At 43.4% G+C, this 20,220-nt stretch overlaps 1 protein-coding gene and 1 long non-coding RNA gene across 5 annotated transcripts; one reads left to right on the top strand and one right to left on the bottom strand.

Moving 5' to 3' along the window:
• Positions 1-2,631: 2,631 nt before the first annotated feature.
• LOC123577982 (zinc finger protein 677-like) lies at positions 2,632-19,202 on the bottom strand. Of its 2 annotated transcripts, XM_045440419.1 has the most exons (4): positions 18,872-18,889; positions 15,105-15,195; positions 11,128-11,293; positions 2,632-5,223 (listed from the first exon to the last, which is right to left on the bottom strand). In XM_045440419.1, the coding sequence occupies exons 2-4, from the start codon at positions 15,117-15,119 to the stop codon at positions 3,167-3,169; spliced, it is 2,238 nt and encodes a 745-aa protein (XP_045296375.1). In that variant the 5' UTR covers positions 15,120-15,195; positions 18,872-18,889; the 3' UTR covers positions 2,632-3,166. The 2 variants fall into 2 exon arrangements, with proteins under 2 accessions (XP_045296375.1, XP_045296374.1); XM_045440418.1 differs by lacking the exon at positions 15,105-15,195 and having other exon boundaries at positions 18,872-19,202.
• LOC123578032 lies at positions 11,357-14,116 on the top strand. Of its 3 annotated transcripts, none has more exons than XR_006702203.1 (3): positions 11,357-11,651; positions 12,146-12,229; positions 13,846-14,116. It is a non-coding gene; the product is annotated as an uncharacterized LOC123578032 (long non-coding RNA). The 3 variants fall into 3 exon arrangements; XR_006702202.1 differs by having other exon boundaries at positions 12,146-12,240; XR_006702204.1 differs by having other exon boundaries at positions 11,357-11,661.
• Positions 19,203-20,220: the final 1,018 nt, after the last annotated feature.

Genomic DNA, 20,220 nt, shown 5'->3' with positions numbered 1-20,220 from the left:
ACTTTGTACCTCTTATTGTCCTGGATACATTATCGTGTTACACACCTCTTAAAAGAATCTTTAACTCATGCATTTTTTCAAATTTTTCAATGTAGTAACACAGAGAAAACATGTAAACTAAATATATATAAAATGGGTTAAGGAAAAATTTCTAAATAAAAAGGAATTTTACCAGAGTTGAAAGATTCATATAATGCTTAATAGTATAATCACAAATTGAGATTTTTATAACCTTTGAAAAACTCTTCTGGTAAGATTATTGAATCATATTAACCGTCTGATAAACACTTGCACACATTAATGATCATGAAACTAGTGTAAAAGCAACTTGGGCAATTTATCTAAACAGTATTTCAGTATTTCACTTTCAGCAGTTATACTGGGTAAAGGGTCCTATGTGTGTAGCAGGAAAGGATGCATAAGAAGTTATTATTAGTATGAAGAAAATGGGTCTCTCCTAACCAAGCAATCAGGTTTGAGAGTAAACATTCTGTGTTGTATTCTAATCTCACTCCAGTTTTTTGCTTTTTGGTTTTTGGTATTTGACCATGGACAGACAGCTTTTAAGCCTCAGCCCTCTCTCAGTTGCCTTCCCTGTTTTTGGTACAGCTTGAGGTATAATTGATACACACACACACACACACACACACACACACACACACACACATTTACTTACTGCACATATTCAATGTATCTCCCTCTTCCCGTCTACTCTACAAGTGGCCAAATTTAGAAGCCCAGGTGCTCCTTTGGTGCCTACAAAAGGTCAAACCACACGCAAGACCCACCGTCTAGTATAAACTCCATAGAAACCTGAAGTGAGTCTCCTCTTGTCTCTCAGGCCATTTTTGTGGCAACTTTGGAAACCTGTCCTGCTCTCCCCAGAAAGTCTCACTGTGCTTTAAACATCTTCACATCCTTTTGGTGATTAGCATTATCAGTCTTGATACCCAAGACTAAATTTCAGATAGGGGTTCATCCCATGTCTGTGGAATATCTAAAAGTGCAAATTAACTATTTTCAAGGGGATCGATATGTGAAACTCCTAGTTGGCCTACAAAGCAAGACTAATGTATCCTCAAGTGTATATGTTCATTCTTACAGGGAAACTCATGATCAGTGAGCTTTCCAAATTACTCCAGTGAAAGCTCCAAGTAGCGGTTGGGGGGAAACTTTGCACATATCATATCTCTACTCCTGAAATTTTCTTTTATTTCCTGACACTTCTCATATGCTTAATATATTTTGCCCCAGGGCTGAGCCTGGCTGGCTCAGTCAGTAGAGCATGTGACCCTTGATTTCAGGTTGTTTTGAGTTTGAGCCCACGTTGGGTGTAGAGATTGTGTGTGTGTGTGTGTGTGTGTGTGTGTGTGTGTGTATTATCTATTATCCCTGTATAGATAGATATGTGTGTGTGTGTGTGTGTGTGTGTGTGTGTGTGTGTGTATTGCTTCATGTAAATCAAGGCCAGTATAAGTCGTGAGTCTCGTGTAGGCACAAACAAGGGCATATGGAAACATCAGGTGCACACTGATGAATTGCACTTCAAATGTTTGGAGTCTAAGGTTGCACTGCTGTGCTGTTTTCATCATAGCCACATAAATATCCAAGAGGCAGAGGGTGGAGGGAGTAACTCAAGTAAATTATGAGTATATATTCATAAAGTTTTATGTTCTTTGATTCCATCAGGGAAGAAAATTGTTGCAGATGCTTTTCAGCCTTGACAACCTGAAGATGTATTGTTAATGTTTGTGTTGAAGTACTATAATGAGACAGGATAGACTTGATCTGATAGGGGGAAGAAAATAATTCATGTAGAGCTTTGAAAAAATGATTACATTTTATTAACGAAAACATAACTATGATATATTCTGAGTAAAACAGCATCAGTGTAGTGGTTAAACACAAATCCAGTACCTCTACACTGTATTCTGGTTGTTTTGATTAAGTTCTCCTCTCTGATAATTGCTTTTAGTTCCCCAAAATAAGGCTAAATTTTCACTTATCTTTGATATACAGCCACTATTTTCATTACAGGGAGAGGATGACTATCATTTCTTCTCCATTATTTCTAGCACATAAGCAGTCCCTGCTAACCTATCATGAAAATCTCTGTCTCTCAATCTTAAAGCCTGCTTTTTCATGCTATCTGGCACAACAGTGGTTTCTGATAATCCAGTGGCCCTCTGTTGTACTGACAAATCTGTAGAAGGGATCCTGAACATACTATTTACATCATTGTTTGACATATATTCTCTGCCCAACCCATTTTCTCATTCAATACCACACAACATTGTGTGTTAAAATTCAGTGTTCCTTCAGGATGCGTGGATAAGAATGATTCTCATTTAATAAAGTAGGCCCTTTTATCATCATATTGATCTGCTCCCAGAAACCATCATGGTAACACACAAAAAAAACATGTAATGAAAGTAGAACACCAAACTTCAGGTTGAAAGACATCAATAGTAATGTAGGCTTTTTAAGAAACCTCAAATTAAAAACAAAAAAAGTAGGTTTAAAAGAAATGGTACAGGGGCACCTGGGTGGCTCAGTGGGTTAAGCATTGACTCATGGTTTCAGCTCAGGTCCGATCTCATGGTTTATGAATTTGAAACCCACACTGGGCTGTGTGCTGACAGCACAGAGACTGCTTGGGATTCTCTCTCCCTCTCTCTCAAAATAATAAAAAAAAGATGGCACTTAAAAAAATTTTTTTTAATAAATGGTACATCACTACTAAAGATCACCTTGTTCCACTGACACTCATCTCATGAGTCTTAAATGATTTGACTTTTAATTACTGTGAATAATTTAACATCTGAGGTTGATTAATCTTGGACTAGACTTAATTCTCCCTAGTATAAATCCTCTGATATATAGTGTATTGTGGAAAATGGTTAAATGATTTTCATTCATTACATTTCTTTTTTACTCACATTTTTAAAAAGTTTATTTATTTTGAGAGAGAGTGGAGAAGGGGCAGACAGGAGGAGAGAGACAGAGAGAGAGAGAGAGAGAGAGAGAGAATCCCAAATAGGTTCTGCACCACCAGCATGGAGCCCAATGCAGGGCTCAAACTCATGAACCACAAGATCATGACCTGAGCTGAAGTCAGTCACTTAACTGACTGAGCCACCCAAGCACCCCACCATTCATTACATTTCTAAGGTCCCTCTTCCGTATGAATTCTTTGGTGAATCCTGAGGTCAGACCATTGTCTAAAGGCCTTGCCACATTCAATACATTTGTATGGTTTCTCTCCAGTATGCATTCTCTCATGACCCCAGAGGTGCGAACGTTTGATAAAAGCCTTCCCACACACAATACATTTGTGTGGTTTCTCTCCAGGATGTATATTCTGATGTCTTATGAGGCTTGAATACTGCTTAAAGGCTTTGTCACATTCATTACATTTGTAAGGTTTCTCTCCAGTATGAATTCTCTGATGAATTGTAAGGTTTGAATTTTGACTAAAAGCCTTGCCACACACATTACATTTATATGGTTTCTCTCCAGTATGGATTCTTTGATGTCGAGTAAGGCGTGAACACCAGTTAAAGGATTTGCCACACTCATTACATTTGTAAGGTTTCTCTCTTCCATGAATTCTCTGATGATCCCCCAGGCTTGAGCTTTGAATAAAAGCATTACCATGTATACCTGATTCATCATGTTTCTTTTCAGTATGTATTTTCTGATGTCTAGTAAGGTGTACAAGCTGTGTATATGCTTTATCACATTCATTACATTTATAAGGTTTCTCACCAGTATGGTTTTTTTTATGTTTAGTTAGGCTTGAACGCACAGTAAAGGCTTTGCCACATTCATTACATTTGTGAGGTTTCTCACCAGTATGAATTCTCTGATGATCCACAAGACTTGAACTTTGGATAAAAGCCTTACCACATTCATTACATTTGTATGGTTTTTCTCCAGAATGAATTTTCTGATGTTTCACAAGACTTGAAATGTGGATAAAAGCCTTGGCACACACAGTACATTTGTGTGGCTTCTCTCCAGGATGTACATTCTGATGCTTAGTGAGGTGTGAGCATTGCTTAAAAGCCTTGCCACACTCATTACATTTATAAGGTTTCTCACCGGTATGGATTCTTCGATGAATCCTGAGGGTAGACCACTGCCTAAAAACCTTGCCACATTCAATACATTTGTATGGTTTCTCTCCAGTATGAATTCTCTTGTGATCCCAAAGATATGAACGTTTGGTAAAACCCTTACCACATTCATTACATTTGTAAGGTTTCTCTCCTGTATGAATTCTCTCATGACGCCAGAGGTCTGAACACTTGATAAAAGCCTTACCACATTCGTGACATTTGTGTGGTTTTTCTCCAGTATGAATTCTCCAATGGTTTGTAAGGTGGGAATTTTGATTAAAGACCTTGTCACATATATTACATTTATATGGTTTCTCTCCGGTATGGATTCTCTGATGTCTTGTGAGGTTTGAGAACTGCTTAAAGGCTTTACCACACTCATTACATTTGTATGGTCTCTGCTCAGAATGAATTCTCTGATGACTAGTAAGGACTGAATGATGGCTAAAAGTCTTTCCACATTCGTTACATTTGTATGGTTTTTCTCTAACTTTTGTTTTCTGGTGCTGTGTAAGCAATGAAGGACACATAAAAACCTTTCCATATTTATTACAAATGTTGGTTTTGACACTAGGAGGCAATCTCTGAAGCGGCAAAATGGAACAAGTTTTGACAGACTTCTCAACTTGATTACATCCACTAATTTTCTCCTCAGTTTGAAATAATTCAGCCAGATGCGACTGGGAGCTTAATGCAATTCTATTTTCAAAACATTTTGTATACTTGTTTCCTGCATAGATTATATTGGTTGTTATTTTTAACAAATTCTTTATTAATGATTTCCCTTGTTTAAAATATTGATATGTACTTTTTCTTAAAGAAACACTGTGCTTTAAAGGTAAATTAATCCAGGATTTGCTGTCTTGTTTATCTCTTCGACCACTGAGATTTAGGTTATCTGTCACAAGCATTCCTTTTGAATTTCTTTCTTCATATTCGCACTTGCTCTCAAATTCATACGTATTTCCCCAGACTTCCCTGAAGTCAAAATCCTCAAGGCCATGGCTTTCAGGTCTTCCCAAGAGCACTGACGGGTATAATTCTCCATTATTAATGTCTTTCTTTGGTAATAATTCCTTGATCACGAATGTAGCAGAGCTATCTGAAAGATATATAAAAAAAAAGTCTTCATATTAACTAGAGTTGCAAGATGGATGTTAAACTAAAAGTAAAACTTACATTGAAGAAATAAAAACTTCTCAACCAAAGTCTGTAAATGTTTAAGAAGGCAAAGTGAATAGAATCTTTTAATAAAAGATAACATGTATTTCAAATTATATTAAGAGAAACCTACTTTGAAACACCCTATGACCAAATCATTCACATTATGTAAACTTATGTAAGTTCTGAAAGAAAGTGTATTCTTTGCCCACCACATCAAAACACACACCAAATGCCAGTAGACAAATAGGTGTGTCGTACTGAAAACATATTATACAAATGCATATTTACAGTATAATTACTATATGCAAATAAATGATGAGGCACAGTTCTACATGAAGTAATGACAATCCATAAAAATATGAATTAGGGACGCCTAGCTGGCTCAGTCGGTAGAGCATGTGACTCATGATCTCGGGGTCATGAGTTTGAGCCTGATGTTGGGTATAGAGATTCCTTAAAAATAAAGTCCTTCAAAAAAAAAAAATGAGTAAGATAAATACCTGGAAGTTACAAACTATAAAAGTAAAAATAAAAAGGTAATAAGTCAAGAATAATTTAATACAACATCATTGGAATAAGAAAATATTCTTAATATCTACTCTAAAACTGTCTATGCTGTATGCAGAATAGGCATTTTAGAACATTTAACAATTGGTGAATTGCAGTCATATTCCATACTAGATACTGAAACTCCTAATCTGTAGATGACAAGTTAATAAATGAAATTTTTAAATTAAACCAAGATCCAACAGGTAAATAATAAGTAACCACACTTACACACAATTATAGACTGGAATTCTAATGATTTCTCTCTTAATAACAAGGGAAAGGACTTATATTCCAGAAAGAGCACACAATATGAGAATTGGAAAACATGTTGAGAAAAGCTTCCACATATTCATAGCAGTCTAAGTTACACACATGCCCAGTGGCTTCTGAAATATCAGTTTTCAGATAAATAGTATTGTAAAGAACTGGGTAAATAGTAAATAGTATTGTAAAGAACGGGGTAAAAGTAACAGCATGAAAATCGTGGAATATTCTAAGTCCATCTCTCTATAAAAACAGCAAGTAAGTTGGCAAAAACTGTCAGAATCAACTTTATCAAAATTCTGGAAACCAAACAAAGATTTATAGCAATCACGTAGGTACTTAAGAAAAAGGCAGCTGATCTCAGTTGGAGAGATTTTAACGTTTTAACTTCCCCTGGCCCAATCCCATTCTCTACAGCATAGAGGCAGCCCATGTTTCTGCTATAGGTCCCATGTACTGGGAGTGGCAGAACAGACTTGATTCTCTAAGAATTGTGGGTTTTACTTTGATCTGCTTGGTGGCTCACTGAAAAACTGGCTCAAAAAGTTTTGCCTTTGCCGAATTCAAGAGGTGCTATGCCAGGTGGGGTGGGAGTGGTGTCCATTTGACGAGCATATTTAAAGGCAAGTATACTAGCAGACGGCACACTTGGGGCCAAGAGAAGACACTGTAAAGCCAGGGATGAAGGGCTGGGGAGTAAAATGCTTTGGAGAATAAGGGCTTTGAAAAACAGCTAGACGTTCCTAGGAATCTAAGTCGTGCACATTCCCAGGGTGGGGCCAGGGCTCAGAAAACACGTGAGGTGACCCTATGCCTCACCCCCTGCTAACCTTCAGGCTCGGCAGAAGCAGGAGGTAAAGGCTAAGACCCCACTGTAAACCGCCAAGCTGAGTTTTGGGTATTCCCAAACAAACGTACAAAGTCTATTTCCAAAGACTAGGAGTTTCTTGCTTTTTGGTTTTTTTGGTTCCAGGTGTTTGAGAAGTTATGCGTTTAATCACTAGCTCACCACTAAGCAAACCAGATGTGACAAAGAATACAGACTTTACAAAACTGAGTCAGAAAAATGACTAAACAGACAACAGCAACTGCAGTAAACAATAAGCAATGCTGAGGTGTGGGTATGGGTGGGGGAGAATGTGACTTCCAGAGTTGTCATAATACTCAATGTTTAACTTAAAAACATAATTATGAGGCAGGCAAACCAACAATAATGTACAGCCCATACACAGGAAAAGAAGCAATTTAACAAAGATTGTCCCTGAGGAAGCCCAGACATCAGACTTTGCTAGACAAAGAATTTATGTCACTATTTTGAACTATGAAGAGACCATATGCAAATAACCAAAGGACCCAATGACAGCAATATTTCTCAAAACTGAGAATATCAAGAAAGAGGCAGAAATTATAAAAAGGAACCAGAATCGACATTCTGGAGCTGAAAAGTACAGAAACTAAAATGGAAAAAGCCCTAAGGGAGTTTAGCACCAAATTGAACAGGCAAATTGAACAAATTAAGTCCACTGAGATTACTCCGTCTCAGCAGAAGAAAAAAGCATGAAGAAAAATGAATGGAACAAGAGACTCGCGGGGCACTTTCAAGTATACCAACATAGATCATGGGAATCCCAGAAGGAGAGGACAGAATGAAATGGGCAGAAAAAATATCTGAAGTAATAAGGCAGAAAAATTCCCAAATTTGGTGAAGTACATAAACCTACAAACATATCCAAGGAGTTCAGCAAGGCCCGAGTGAGATAAACTGAAAGATGCCCACAGTGAAACACTTCATAATCAAGCTGTCAAAAGCCAAAGACACAGAACCCTGAAAGCGGCAAAGGGTAGTTCCTCTGGTAAAAGAGATCGTCAATAAAATTACCCAATGATTTCACACCAGAAACCGTATGGACCAGAAGGCAACGGGATGACATTTTCACAGTGCTAAAGAGAAATAAAGGTCTATTAGAATTCTGCACACTTCAAACTATCCTTCAAAAATAGAAGAAAAGTTAAAACGTTGCCAGAAAAACAAAACAAAACAAAACTGGGGAGTCCCTTGCTGGAAGACCAGTCTAACAAAAAATTAGTAAAGGGAATGCTTGAGGCTAATATGAAGGAAGAAACAAAAACGCGAATCCACATCAAGAAATAAGAAACGGTCATAAAGACAGTAGACTGGTGAGTATAAGGTTAGTATTGTGTTTTCAGTTTGTCACTCTTTTTCCCTATTGATTAAAACAACAACATCAAACAGTATTTAAAATCTGTGATTTAAATGTGAACCACTGATGGTCACACAATATATATACAGAATTTGTGACAGCAGCAGAGGAGAGAAGGACAGGATTTATAGAAGCAAAGTTTTTAGGGGCGCCTGGGTGGCTCAGTCGGTTAAGCATCTGACCAGCTCAGGTCATGATCTTATAGTCTGTGAGTTTGAGCCCTGCATTGGGCTCTGTGGTGACAGTGCAGAGCCTGGAGCCTGCTTCAGATTCTGTGTCTCCCTCTCTCTCTGCCCCTCCCCTGCTCGCGCTCTGTCTCTCTCATAAATAAACACTAAAAAAATAAAAAATAAAAGAAGAAAGTTTTTATATACAGGCATACCTTGGAGATACTGTGGGCTCAGAGAGCAATGCGAATCTAATGAATTTTTTGTTTTCCTAGTGTCTGGAGTATCAGAAAAAACAGACTTTAAGTAAAAATTGTTATGAGACAAAGGACAATATATATTTTAAAAAGTATAACTCATTAAGGAATTACAGCAAATATGAACATATACACAAGAGAACCCCAAGATACATGAAACAAATATTTATAGAATTGAAGGGAGAAATATTTTTTTTTTATTTTTGAGAGAGAGAGAGAGAGAGAGAGAGAGAGCATGAACGGGGGAGGGTCAGAGAGAGGGAGACACAGAATCCGAAACAGGCTCCAGGCTCCGAGCTGTCAGCACAGAGCCTGACGCAGGGCTCGAACTCACGGACCGTGAGATCAAGACCTGAGCCGAAGTCGGCCGCTCAACCGACTGAGCCACCCAGGCGCCCCTGAAGGGAGAAATAAAAATAGTTGTAGAAGAGTATTTGGAGACTTCCAGACCTCACTTTCAATGATGGAGAGTACAGCCAGACAAATTCAGGAAGGACACAGACAATTTTAGCTGAGTATAAACCAGCAAGCACTGACAGACGTATATGGAGCACCCCGCCCATAAGAGCAAAATACATTCATCCCCACTTGCACGTGGGACATTCTCCAGGACAGACCATATATCAGTCCGTGAAGTAAGTCTCAACAAGTTGAAAAAGAGTGAAATCATACAAAGTATTTTCTCCAACCGCAGAAGAATGAAACTTGACATTAGTAACTGAAGGAAAACTGGAAAGGACGTAAATACATGAAGATCTTTAAACACTTAAAAAATCCCATGAGTCAAAGAAGGTATCACACAGCAAAGTAGAAAATACTTTGAGAGAAAAGTAACAAAAACACACAACATAGCGAAACTTACAGTATAGTGTGGTGTGGACGTGCTTATACTGCTGCTGAGTCAAAGCAGTTTCAGGGCTGGATTGAGAGACCCACCCCTGTGACACACACTCTAACGTGGGGCAAAAGCAAAACTGAAGAAAGGGCCTGAAGAGGCAGAGAGCTCTGGGCCCACAGATGCTGATGTTTTCCAACACCAGGAGCAGGTCTCCTAAGCACACAGACTGAGGATGATCCTAGAGAAGTCCTGATGCCAAGATTGGGGAGGCTTCAGCTCTGACCCGTGTGGACTGGGAGCAAGAATGGAATGAGAAAAGAAAGAATGAGAAAGAGAAAGAGAACCCCTTAAAACCAGCCCCCTAGTGCCCTTCATGGTCAAGGAACAAAAGAGGTCACAGGGGCATGGACGCCTGGCTGGCTCAGCAAGGGGGCGTGCAACTCTTGATCTTGAGTTTGTAAGATCCAGCCCCACGTTAGATGGAGAGATTACTTAAAAATAAAATCTTAACATTTATTTATTTTTGAGAGACAGAGCACGAGCTGGAGAGGGGCAGAGAGAGAGGGGGATACATAATCCGAAGCGGCTCTAGGCTCTGAGCTGTCCGCACAGAGCCCTACGTGGGGCTGGAACCCACAAACCAGGAGATCGCGACCTAGGCTGAAGTCCGACACTTAACCAACTGAACCACTCAGGTGCCCCAAAAATAAAATCTTAAAAAAAAAAAAAAGTCATGGGGCACTTAATAGAATGCTACAGGTCATGACGAAGATTTTGCCTTGGTCTTGCATGAGCCGGGGGCTAGGAGGATGCATTTCTACACGTCTGAAGAAGGGAGTGATGAGGGGAAGGGAAGCAAACTTTTCCTCTGAGAGCTCACAAGAAAGACACATTTGTTTTCCCACAGAACTCCCCCACTGGCGGAGAGTTCCCCAAACACGATTAACGGTGCGGCCTCCTCTCTGCCCTTCTGAGCTCTTGCCTATGTTCCCACGCCTTTGGTTTTTTCACTGTTTTCACCTTGCTCTCCAGTCTGGGGCTCTTTCCCTTGCTCCAAAATAGAGATATCATTCAAGACAGAAAGAGAGATTCCTGCTTATAAAAAGAAAGGAATGGAAAAAAAAAAAAAAAGAAAGAAAGAAAGGAATGTGATGTGCTGTATCTTTTCCAGAATCCAATTCCAGCCCTTTGTTCAGCTGAGGAGAGAGGATGTTACAGATGTCTAGAAAAACATTCCACAGCCTCTTCACTCTCCTGAATGCTTATGGAATATTTTTAGAACATAGATATCCAGCTCTCTTCCAAGAACTACTGAGTCAGAAGTACACGGGTCTAAGTGGATCCAGAATGAGACATTTTTTAAAGTTTGCCATAAGGTTTTGTTCTTCCTCAACTTCTGGAGGCACCACTAATCTAGGGTGGGGTGGGCAGACCATCTGAAGAAAGGGGGAGCAGAAGGGGATGCTGCCTCATAACAGTTCTCATTTCAAAATGAACCCAGCCTCAGTCTCCATCAAGCAGAGCAAGGGCTCCCAAGAGACTCACTGGGGCAGATCCCGACTTCTGGAGGGATGTTTTCCTTGCCCAGGGAGACCAGGTTCCTGTAGTTCTCCAGCATCACGTCCCTGTACAAGGCCCTCTGAGCGGGGTCCAGGCACACCCATTCCTCCTGAGAGAATTCTATGGCCACATCCCTGAAGGTCAACCGTTCCTGAAATGAAAAACACATTTCACCACGGATCCTTGGGGGTGAGTTCTCCTGTTCACACAAAATATGAGCGGGAGAGCAGTGTAAGGCCCGATTCAAACAAAGTGAATGTTCTGACATACCATTTTGGGCAAGAACAGGTAACTGTGAGCAATTCTTAGGTCCCTAATTTTGTTTCATTATATTTTTCCATCAGGATATCGAATCCACTACATCACTGTAGACTTCCCATTTTTGTGGACAATAAAAAGAACGATATAAATGAAAAATATCCAACACGTGGTTGATTATATGGACGCCGTACACCTGACGTTCTCCTGAGTGACAGTTCTACACACCTCGTGGATCTAGAGCACAAGAGGTAACTTCAGGTGTGACAAACTATATGCAAAAATATAAATACATGTTTTCGTTTAAAGTCAGACATTTAGCCATTATGGAATGTATGCATCAAATGGAGTTTATTCCACTAAAAACAAAAAAAGGATTCGGGTTGATGAACTTTACTAATGTACGTTAATTGAACTAAATAGAACACAGGTTGGTCACAGCAGATCTTTGAAGAAATACTGGATGATTAAAAATAAAAAATAAAAAAAACCCAAAAACATAAAAGGGGTGGGGGGCGCCTGGGTGGCTCAGTCAGTTAAGCATCTGACTTCGGCTCAGATCACGGGTCATGATCTCTCGGTTCCTGAGTTCGAGCCCCGCATCTGGTTCTGTGCTGACAGCTCAGAGCCTAGAGCCTGCTTCAGAATCTGGGACTCCCCTCTCTCTGCCCCTCCCGGTCTCATGCTCTGTCTCTCTCAAAATATAAATGTTAAAAAAAAATTTTTTTTAAATCATACCAAACAGGACATCTGAAACGTTTTTATTGAGGAAGAACTTTCCACCAAGCATCACAATCCACAGTAAGCACTGAAAACATTTCCACCAAAGGTGAGGCTGAGGTAGGTGGGCCAGCCAGGCTCCTGCCATTCACCGCTGCTCTGGATGCCTAAGCTGGGCCCAGCTGGGGGGAAACACTCATTCCCATTAGAAGTTGCACTGAGGAACCTATTTGCAAGACATTTCCCAACCTATGTGAAGGACATAACAAAGACATGACCAAAAACTGACAAACCTAATTCTTTTTGTTTTTTAATTTTTTTAATGTTTTTTTTTATTTTAATTAATTAATTAATTTTTTTTTCAACGTTTATTTATTTTTGGGACAGAGAGAGACAGAGCATGAACGGGGGAGGGGCAGAGAGAGAGGGAGACACAGAATCGGAAACAGGCTCCAGGCTCTGAGCCATCAGCCCAGAGCCTGACGCAGGGCTCGAACTCACGGACTGCGAGATCGTGACTTGGCTGAAGTCGGACGCTTAACCGACTGCGCCACCCAGGCGCCCCTGTTTTTTTTTTTATTTTTGAGAGAGAGAGAACACGAGCAGTGGAGGGGCAGAGAGAGAGGGAGACATGGAATCTGAAGCAGACTCCAGGCTCCGAGCTGTCAGCAAAGAGCCCAACGCGGGGCTCGAACTCATGAACCACAAGATCATGACCTGAGCCAAAGGCAGATGCTCAGCTGACTGAGCCACCCAGGCGCCCCCAAACCTAATTCTTACTGGAGGTGTGGTGACATAAAGACCTCAGTGATTTAGAAACTCAGAGCAATTCAAATGCAAAAGAAATGTGGGATTTAAAAAAACGAAATAGTGGCCATTGTGCTGAGGAAAAATAATTTTGAAAAAAATGGAGAGATTTGCCAAAGAACACATGAACCTATTAATGTGTGTGTGTTACATGAAACTTTACAATCAATGAAATAAATAACTACCAGATATATACAAAAAGCCAATTTAAGGAGATAATTTTAAGAAAAGAGTACTAAACGGAACAGAATACCTTGAGATTATGCTAGCTCAGATCTGCCTAAGAAAGATCAGAAAGTAGAGGGCAAGAAGGAAAGATTTACATTTCACTGCAAAACACTGATAAAGACACAAGGCTGTGTGTAAAGAATTAAGCCATAAAATAGCCCTTAAAAATATATCAAAGGAGAACAGCAAAGTATGAAAATCCAGGTTTTATTCCCACAAAACTAACGAAAGTTACAAGTAGGTGGAAAATGGAAATACAACGGATTGTCAATTTCTCCCCAATTTTCTTTCTTTTTTTTTTTTTTTTATAAAAAAAATTTTTTTTTCAATGTTTATTTTTTATTTTTGGGACAGAGAGAGACACAGCATGAACGGGGGAAGGGCAGAGAGAGAGGGAGACACAGAATTGGAAACAGGCTCCAGGCTCTGAGCCATCAGCCCAGAGCCCGACGTGGGGCTCGAACTCACGGACCGTGAGATCGTGACCTGGCTGAAGTCGGATGCTTAACTGACTGCGCCACTCAGGCGCCCCTCTCCCCAATTTTCAAACACAAAGAGATTACAGTACCAATTTTGCTTATATCAGGGGGGAAGTCTCACGTGTTGTTGTGGGATGGGGTACTTCGTAGCTTTAGGAGACCATATCGGACAGAATCTATCCTAATGTGAAATGCACTGTCCTTAACCCAGTAATCACACGTTGAGTTGCCTGACCCAGAGAAATCCTGAGATATCTGCAGAGAGGCCGGCCTACTCCTACACAGCCACCGTGGCATTCTTTACATTCTTTACATCAGCGAAAAATGGCAAAGGTCCCCGTGTGTCCCCATTAAGAAAATGATCCAATGAGGCTCTAAATGAGCAAGCTGTGTCTGATTGTGTTGATTAACATGAAAACAGTGTCTAGACGTGCTATGTAAATTTTTCTAATTTGCATAATAAAATGTTACGACAAACTTCATCGAGATTTCCTAAAATTTTATACCAGTGTTAAATGCATTTGTATCAGGTTTGAACTGACTCCTGCCACAGAACTGACAACATCAGTTCCCTGTTGAGACATGAAGGGTGGGGATGTGACAGGGAAGGGCATCCCCTTCTGACTACATCTTCGTGCCTAAGTTGCTTCTTGGTCTGGAGCTTATTCAATCAACCAATCAATACATGTCACTCACTCATGTGATGTCTAAGGTCAATGAGATATAATACTTAAAAATAATGGTGGAACCAGATGGCTACAGCCCCTCTGATGGTGAAGATAAAGTTCTATGCTCCAGATCTGGGCTAAATTAACACCATTTTCATCTAAAACATCTGCCTCACAAGAGCTGCTGTAGGAACACCATGGTCTCTGTGGGACAGATGTGCTGAGAATGATTTTTTTAAAACCTTTACCATTGATTAGGTTGACTCCACACTGTAAAACCAACTATGGAATAAAACATCCACTATCACGGATGCTGATTTCTGAACTTGATTCTAAATTAGTAGTTTGGAACCAAAAACACCATGGTGCACTTGTTTAGCTCTGAATGCATTACAAGGTCAGGCAGAGCTGCTTTCTTCTTACCACTCTTCTTTTCCAGAATGTTCCAACTCTTCCTACACATGAATCCAGGACTTCCACACACAGCTTCTTTCATCCTGGTCGACAGAGAGCCTACTGTGTGTCCAGAGGCGGCCCCTAAACACCCCCTGCAGCCCAGCCACACTGACACCACCCGTCTCCACTCGCCTGCTGCGAAGCCCCTCAGGATGTGCCCAGTGCAGCCCCCTCACAGGCTCCGATCCCTGGGTCACTACGAGCTGGAATCTAAGTGCAGAGGAGAGGGACCAGGGAAGGCCTGGGGGAGTGTGGACAAACACTTCAGACTCAGACAAGGTTGGCAAGTCCAAGAAGGGCCTTGCAGGAATGAGAGACAGGAAATCGACCCAGGATATGACTTCACCTGACAGACGGCCATTCCCGACTCCTTTCCTTTGCTCTTCCTCCCTTTCCAGGATTCTTCCTCAGGCAGGATCAGGCTTGGGAATTCAATCCTAAGTGGCAAGAAAACGCAGCTTAATGCTTTGAGTCAGTCTGGGTCCTTCCCGTCCTGCAGCCTCACACGGGAAGGCCTCTCCGTGTGAAAACACGGGGGGTGCCCCGGGACAGTGGACTCCTCCAGAGGCCAGCAAGTGACGTTCCCACCCTTCTTCTTCAGAACCGGCTCCCGCCCTGGTGAAGCCCCCCCCCCCCCCCAACGGCATCAGTGGGGACCTGGGCGGGACCTGACCCTCCCTGCAGGTCACAGGCCCGCCCTGATCACACCCCACGCAGAGCGGGGCCCCCTCACCTCTCGCTGGGTCAGGGGCTGATGTCAGCCTCAGACATGCAGCACCACAGCCTTGGTGCTCAGCGCTGGAGACACATCAGAAACCCCCGAGGCACTTTAACTAGGACTGAGATCAGGCCCTGTCTCCCCTTGGCCATTTGAAGGGAATCTTTGGGAGGAACACAAGAGCTGTATCTGCAGACAGCCTCAGATTTACAGCGTGAAGCTGGGTGGAGCACACTCAGGAGGCCCACCCAGCACATCCCCCTTCTGGCTCTGGATCCCCGGGGGCCTTGCTGTCATGAATATCCAGCCAGTGGGAGGGGAAGGAGCAGGAGAGAGATGCCAAGGAGGCACTATGGACCAGAATTGGGGGTGGGGGCGTGGCTGGAATGTTAAAGGGAGCGGGGGCGAGAAGGCGCCACTGAGAAGTGATATCAGAACAAAGACCAGAGGAAAGAAGAGATTTTACCACCTGCACGTGAGGGGTCAGAGACTTCGAGGCAGAAGGACACCCATGTGAAGACCCTAAGGTGGTGGTGTTCTGAGCTCCAGAAAGGACAGAGAAGCCTGTGCAGCTGGAGCAGAGTGAGTAGAGGAGACAAGGAGGTAAGATCAGAAAGTATTCCCTTACCATTTTGAGTAAACATCTGATTTTTATTTATTGTGTCCTAAGTTAAAACACTAACAAGTAATGTCTGTTTTGCAAACATGTCAAGATGCCCATCTAAGCCCAGGAAATACAGGGTCACCCTATATGCAGAGGCAGACTGCAAGGGACACGTTTGGAGGAGTTTGGGGGGGGGTCACTGTTGGACATATTAAGGTGAAGATATCAGGCTGTTGTCCCAGCAGAGACATCGAGGAGACAGCTGGGTTTCAGGGGAGAAGTCTGGTGGAACAGTGAAAGGAGACATCAGTGTTGAAAGTCATGAGATGGGGCGAGGGGGAAAGGCAGGAAGTGAGAAGGGTTTTCAAGGCTAAGCCCAGGGGTGCTCCTGCAGTCAGAGACCAAGGAGTTAGGAGAAACAGGCACCGGGAACGGTCGCATGAACATGGAGAAGAACGTTAAAACAGGTAAGTGGTAGTTTTACTTGTAAAAAACTAGTGTGATGTGGAAACCAAGAGAAGAGTGCTTCAGAAAGAGGAGGCTGGCGTGCTGTTGCTGGGACCAGCGTGAAGAGAAGGGGAAGCCAGTTCCTGGACTGAGAAGTGGGGAGGTCCCTGGTGACTCGGACATGGAGAGTCTCAGCGGCGCAGTGGATATGAAACAGAACTGGAACCAAGATCTGAAGCAGAGTATAAACAAGTGTTTAGTGTATTCTGCTCTAAAATGGAGCACACCCCAGGGCACTTACCACCACGGGGAATGCAGCTGATGGAAGGTTCTTTATTTTAGAGATGCGAGAAAAGGGGCGCCTGGGTGGCTCAGGCGGTTCAGGTCATGACCTTACCGCTTGTGAGTTGGAGCCCCGCGTCGGGCTCTGTGCTGACATCTCAGAGCCTGGAGCCTGCCTCGGATTCTGTGTCTCTGTCTCTCTCTGCCCCTCCCCCACTCTCTCTCTGTCTCTCATAAATAAACATTAAAAATTTTTGTAAATAAAAATAAAGATGGGAGAATGTAGTAAAAGCCTCTTTTTTGTGTATTTTTTTTAAAGATGGGACGATATCACCATATGTATATGCTTAACCAAATAAATGCCTGGAGGTAAAAATTGATGAGCAGGGTCCAAAGGATCCTGAGGCTGTCGTACTGTTGGACCTCACAGCCGTTCTGCAGCTGTTCCCAGAGACCCACCTCCAGCAAGCCTGCCTCAGTGAAAGCACCCACCTCCTGGGCCCCAGTCCCCCACTGTTTCCCTTCTTGACTCAGACACTCCTGCGGGTTCCCATGCTGTTTGTGCTACACTCCCAGCGGATGCCCCACACACAATATTACACGACGGAACCTCCTAATCAGCTACGCGCTTTGCCCAAAGATCCTACACCATGTTCCTAATACCAGTCTTTTATTTTGGCAGGAAGACACCCACCAACCCAGGATTCGACACGTTCCCTCTTGGAGACCATACCCCAACGTCAGGCACCTCCATGACGCCATAATACAAGAGCAACGTCTGCAATGATCCACATACTCCAACTAGACTCCGGTACCTTCTGGAACACCCCCAACTGTCATCTATCCCACAAAACACATGTGATACCTTCAGGAATATTTTGCCTGAAATAATGAGATTTTCCCCACCAAAACCACCACAGATTACCCCCCAAATGGTGACATTTTCCCGTTAAACCCTTATGGGTCCTAAGAGACCCCACAAGTCAACCACGGAAACACTAGCTGCACTTCCTGAATCCACCCCTCAGGATTCAGGCACAAACTGCCCCACAGCTGTCAGTCTGGCTGCTATTGCTGGACAGCTCACTCCTTGTAAACGGCCTCTTCACCACAGCACCTGGCTGACCAGCCAGTGTCCAATGTCCGGTCGATGCAGGAAAGAGAAGGCTTTTCCTTCCCTCACATTGGACCAACTCTGGAAGGTCACCCCACCTGCAGAGCTCTAGGCTGTCGCCATACAGTGGAGTCTGGATTTCTGTCCCGAGAACAACCAGAAGCCAATGAAAGGATTTAAAGCCAGGGAATTCCCTCCCTGCTCTGTTTGTCCCTCTGCTGTCTCTGTCACTGTTGCCCCTCTTTCTGTCCCAGCACCACCTCTATCTGCCACGGCCCCAATGCTTTTATTCCTTCCCCACTCTCATTCTGATGTGCCTGCTCCTTGCTGCCCCACTCCCATCACCGGTTAAGATCTCTCCCGTCCAGTGTGCTACCCTTCACCTCTCTGGAGATACCTTTTAATCTAGATTTCTCTACTTTCTTTTCTCCCTCTACTTTTCTGTGGTTCACTCCACTCTTACTCTCTGTTTTACTCTCTTTCTTTCTTCCTTTCTCTCACACGTAGTTTTACTCATTCTCCTTCAGACTGTCTCTGCTTCGCCCCCAAACCTGACACTCACAACTATGGAAAAAAAAAGTTCTCTGCCCGCGAAGAACACTTTCCAGGGAGGCTTCAATAGTGGAAACACACCATGGCAAGCACAGCCGGTGGATGCGAATCGTGCGGAAGAAGCTCCCAAGGCTGTGAGTACAAAGTGGAGTACTAACGGGGGAGGGGCCCGGCTCCGGAGGTCGCGTAGGTGGAGGGGGTGTCCGGAGAGGGGTGGTGCCTGCAGAACCCCAAGGCCAAGGAGACGTGGCTTCTGGGTCTGCACTAGCGCCTGGGGGAGACGAGAGAGGAGCAGCCTGGGGGCCAGAGAGGGAGGACGCGAAGGGGAAAGGGCCAGAGAGTGAGGGGTCCCGGGAGGGTTTTCAGCAGGAAAAAGACGCGGCAGGAGCGGTCTACCTGGACCGAAGGCGGACGGCCGGGGGCGGGGACGCGCCGCAGAGACTTTAACTCGAAATAGTCGTCGACCCCCGAACCCGCAGTGGGGCTCCCAGGCCTGGAATATCTGACGGTCCTGCCGAGAATCATCGGGCGCAGCACAAGCGCCTGAAGGGGGTTTTATCGTACGTGGTGACCCCCGAACTGCGGGTGTTGAGGATCGGAGGCCGGGGACGGGCAGGTGTATCGCAAACACCAGTGTTGAATCAGAAAAGCTGACACTGACCCACCGGAGGGTGTCCTTAGCTCCGTTTCCGGGTCTGCGGGAAACTGCGCGTGCGCCGTGTGCGGCGGGGGGGCCGCCCAGGGACGGGCCTTGGACAGTGGCCTGGACTGGACAGAAAGTGAGCGGCCGAAGGGGCGTGGCCGAAGTAGGCGTAGGGTCTGGGCCTCCGCCCCGCCCCTGGACGTTTCTCCGCTCTTTCAGCCCTGAAGTACCTTACTCCCTGCTTTTGAGTTTCTTTGAATCTCTTTGGTATCTCGTGGACCGAGCGGCCTCCTGGCTATTTGAAGTTAATGTTTCAAACAACTTGAAGTAAAAGACTAGAGTTGTGAGAGCCACTTATCTTAGAAGCCGAAATGTTTTCCTTTTTTAAGTTGGAAATGGTGTAAGTCAAAGCTCTTTTTGCTGGCGGGAGGTATTGGGGAATATAATTAAAAATAAAATCATCTCCCAACCCAGCAATCCTCTCCACAAAGGTAGTAGGAAAGAAAACCGTTTCATTAGTGAGTAAGCTTTAAACCAGAATGTGACATGCATCACAGGCAATCTGTTGAGAGATTGCAAAGATAAATCTTACCCTGTCATAGAAGACAAGCAAGCGGATACGACCGATTACATACATGTTCTCAAGAAAGATAATAAGTTGTCCTCAAGAAGACATGACGACACCATTCGTCACACATAGCTCATCCTAACATTATCAGGTAAGCAGAGTGGCCACTTGTTTTAGCTAATTGGCTTTATCCAGAGAGAAAACAAACTTCTCATATTAATGACCGGAGGGAGTTTTGAAACTGGGAGCAAGGCACCTGCTGAGTTAGGCACCTATCTTCCCGCAGGAATTGGGAGGAGATAAATGTATTATCTCCTTTGATATTTACATTTCAAAGAGTTGACTCCCAGATCCTTGAGCAAACATTCCTGAGTTACAATGCTGGCAAGAGTCTTATTTAGCTTTTAAAAGACATACATACATTCCATGGGGCGCCTGGGTGGCGCAGTCGGTTGAGCGTCCGACTTCAGCCAGGTCACGATCTCGCGGTCCGTGAGTTCGAGCCCCGCGTCGGGCTCTGGGCTGATGGCTCAG

This window comes from Leopardus geoffroyi, chromosome E2, assembly GCF_018350155.1.
Source record: "Leopardus geoffroyi isolate Oge1 chromosome E2, O.geoffroyi_Oge1_pat1.0, whole genome shotgun sequence".
NCBI lineage: Eukaryota > Metazoa > Chordata > Mammalia > Carnivora > Felidae > Leopardus > Leopardus geoffroyi.
The sequence above is the reverse complement of the archived record's forward strand: the minus strand, read 5'-3'. Positions and strand labels throughout refer to the sequence as shown.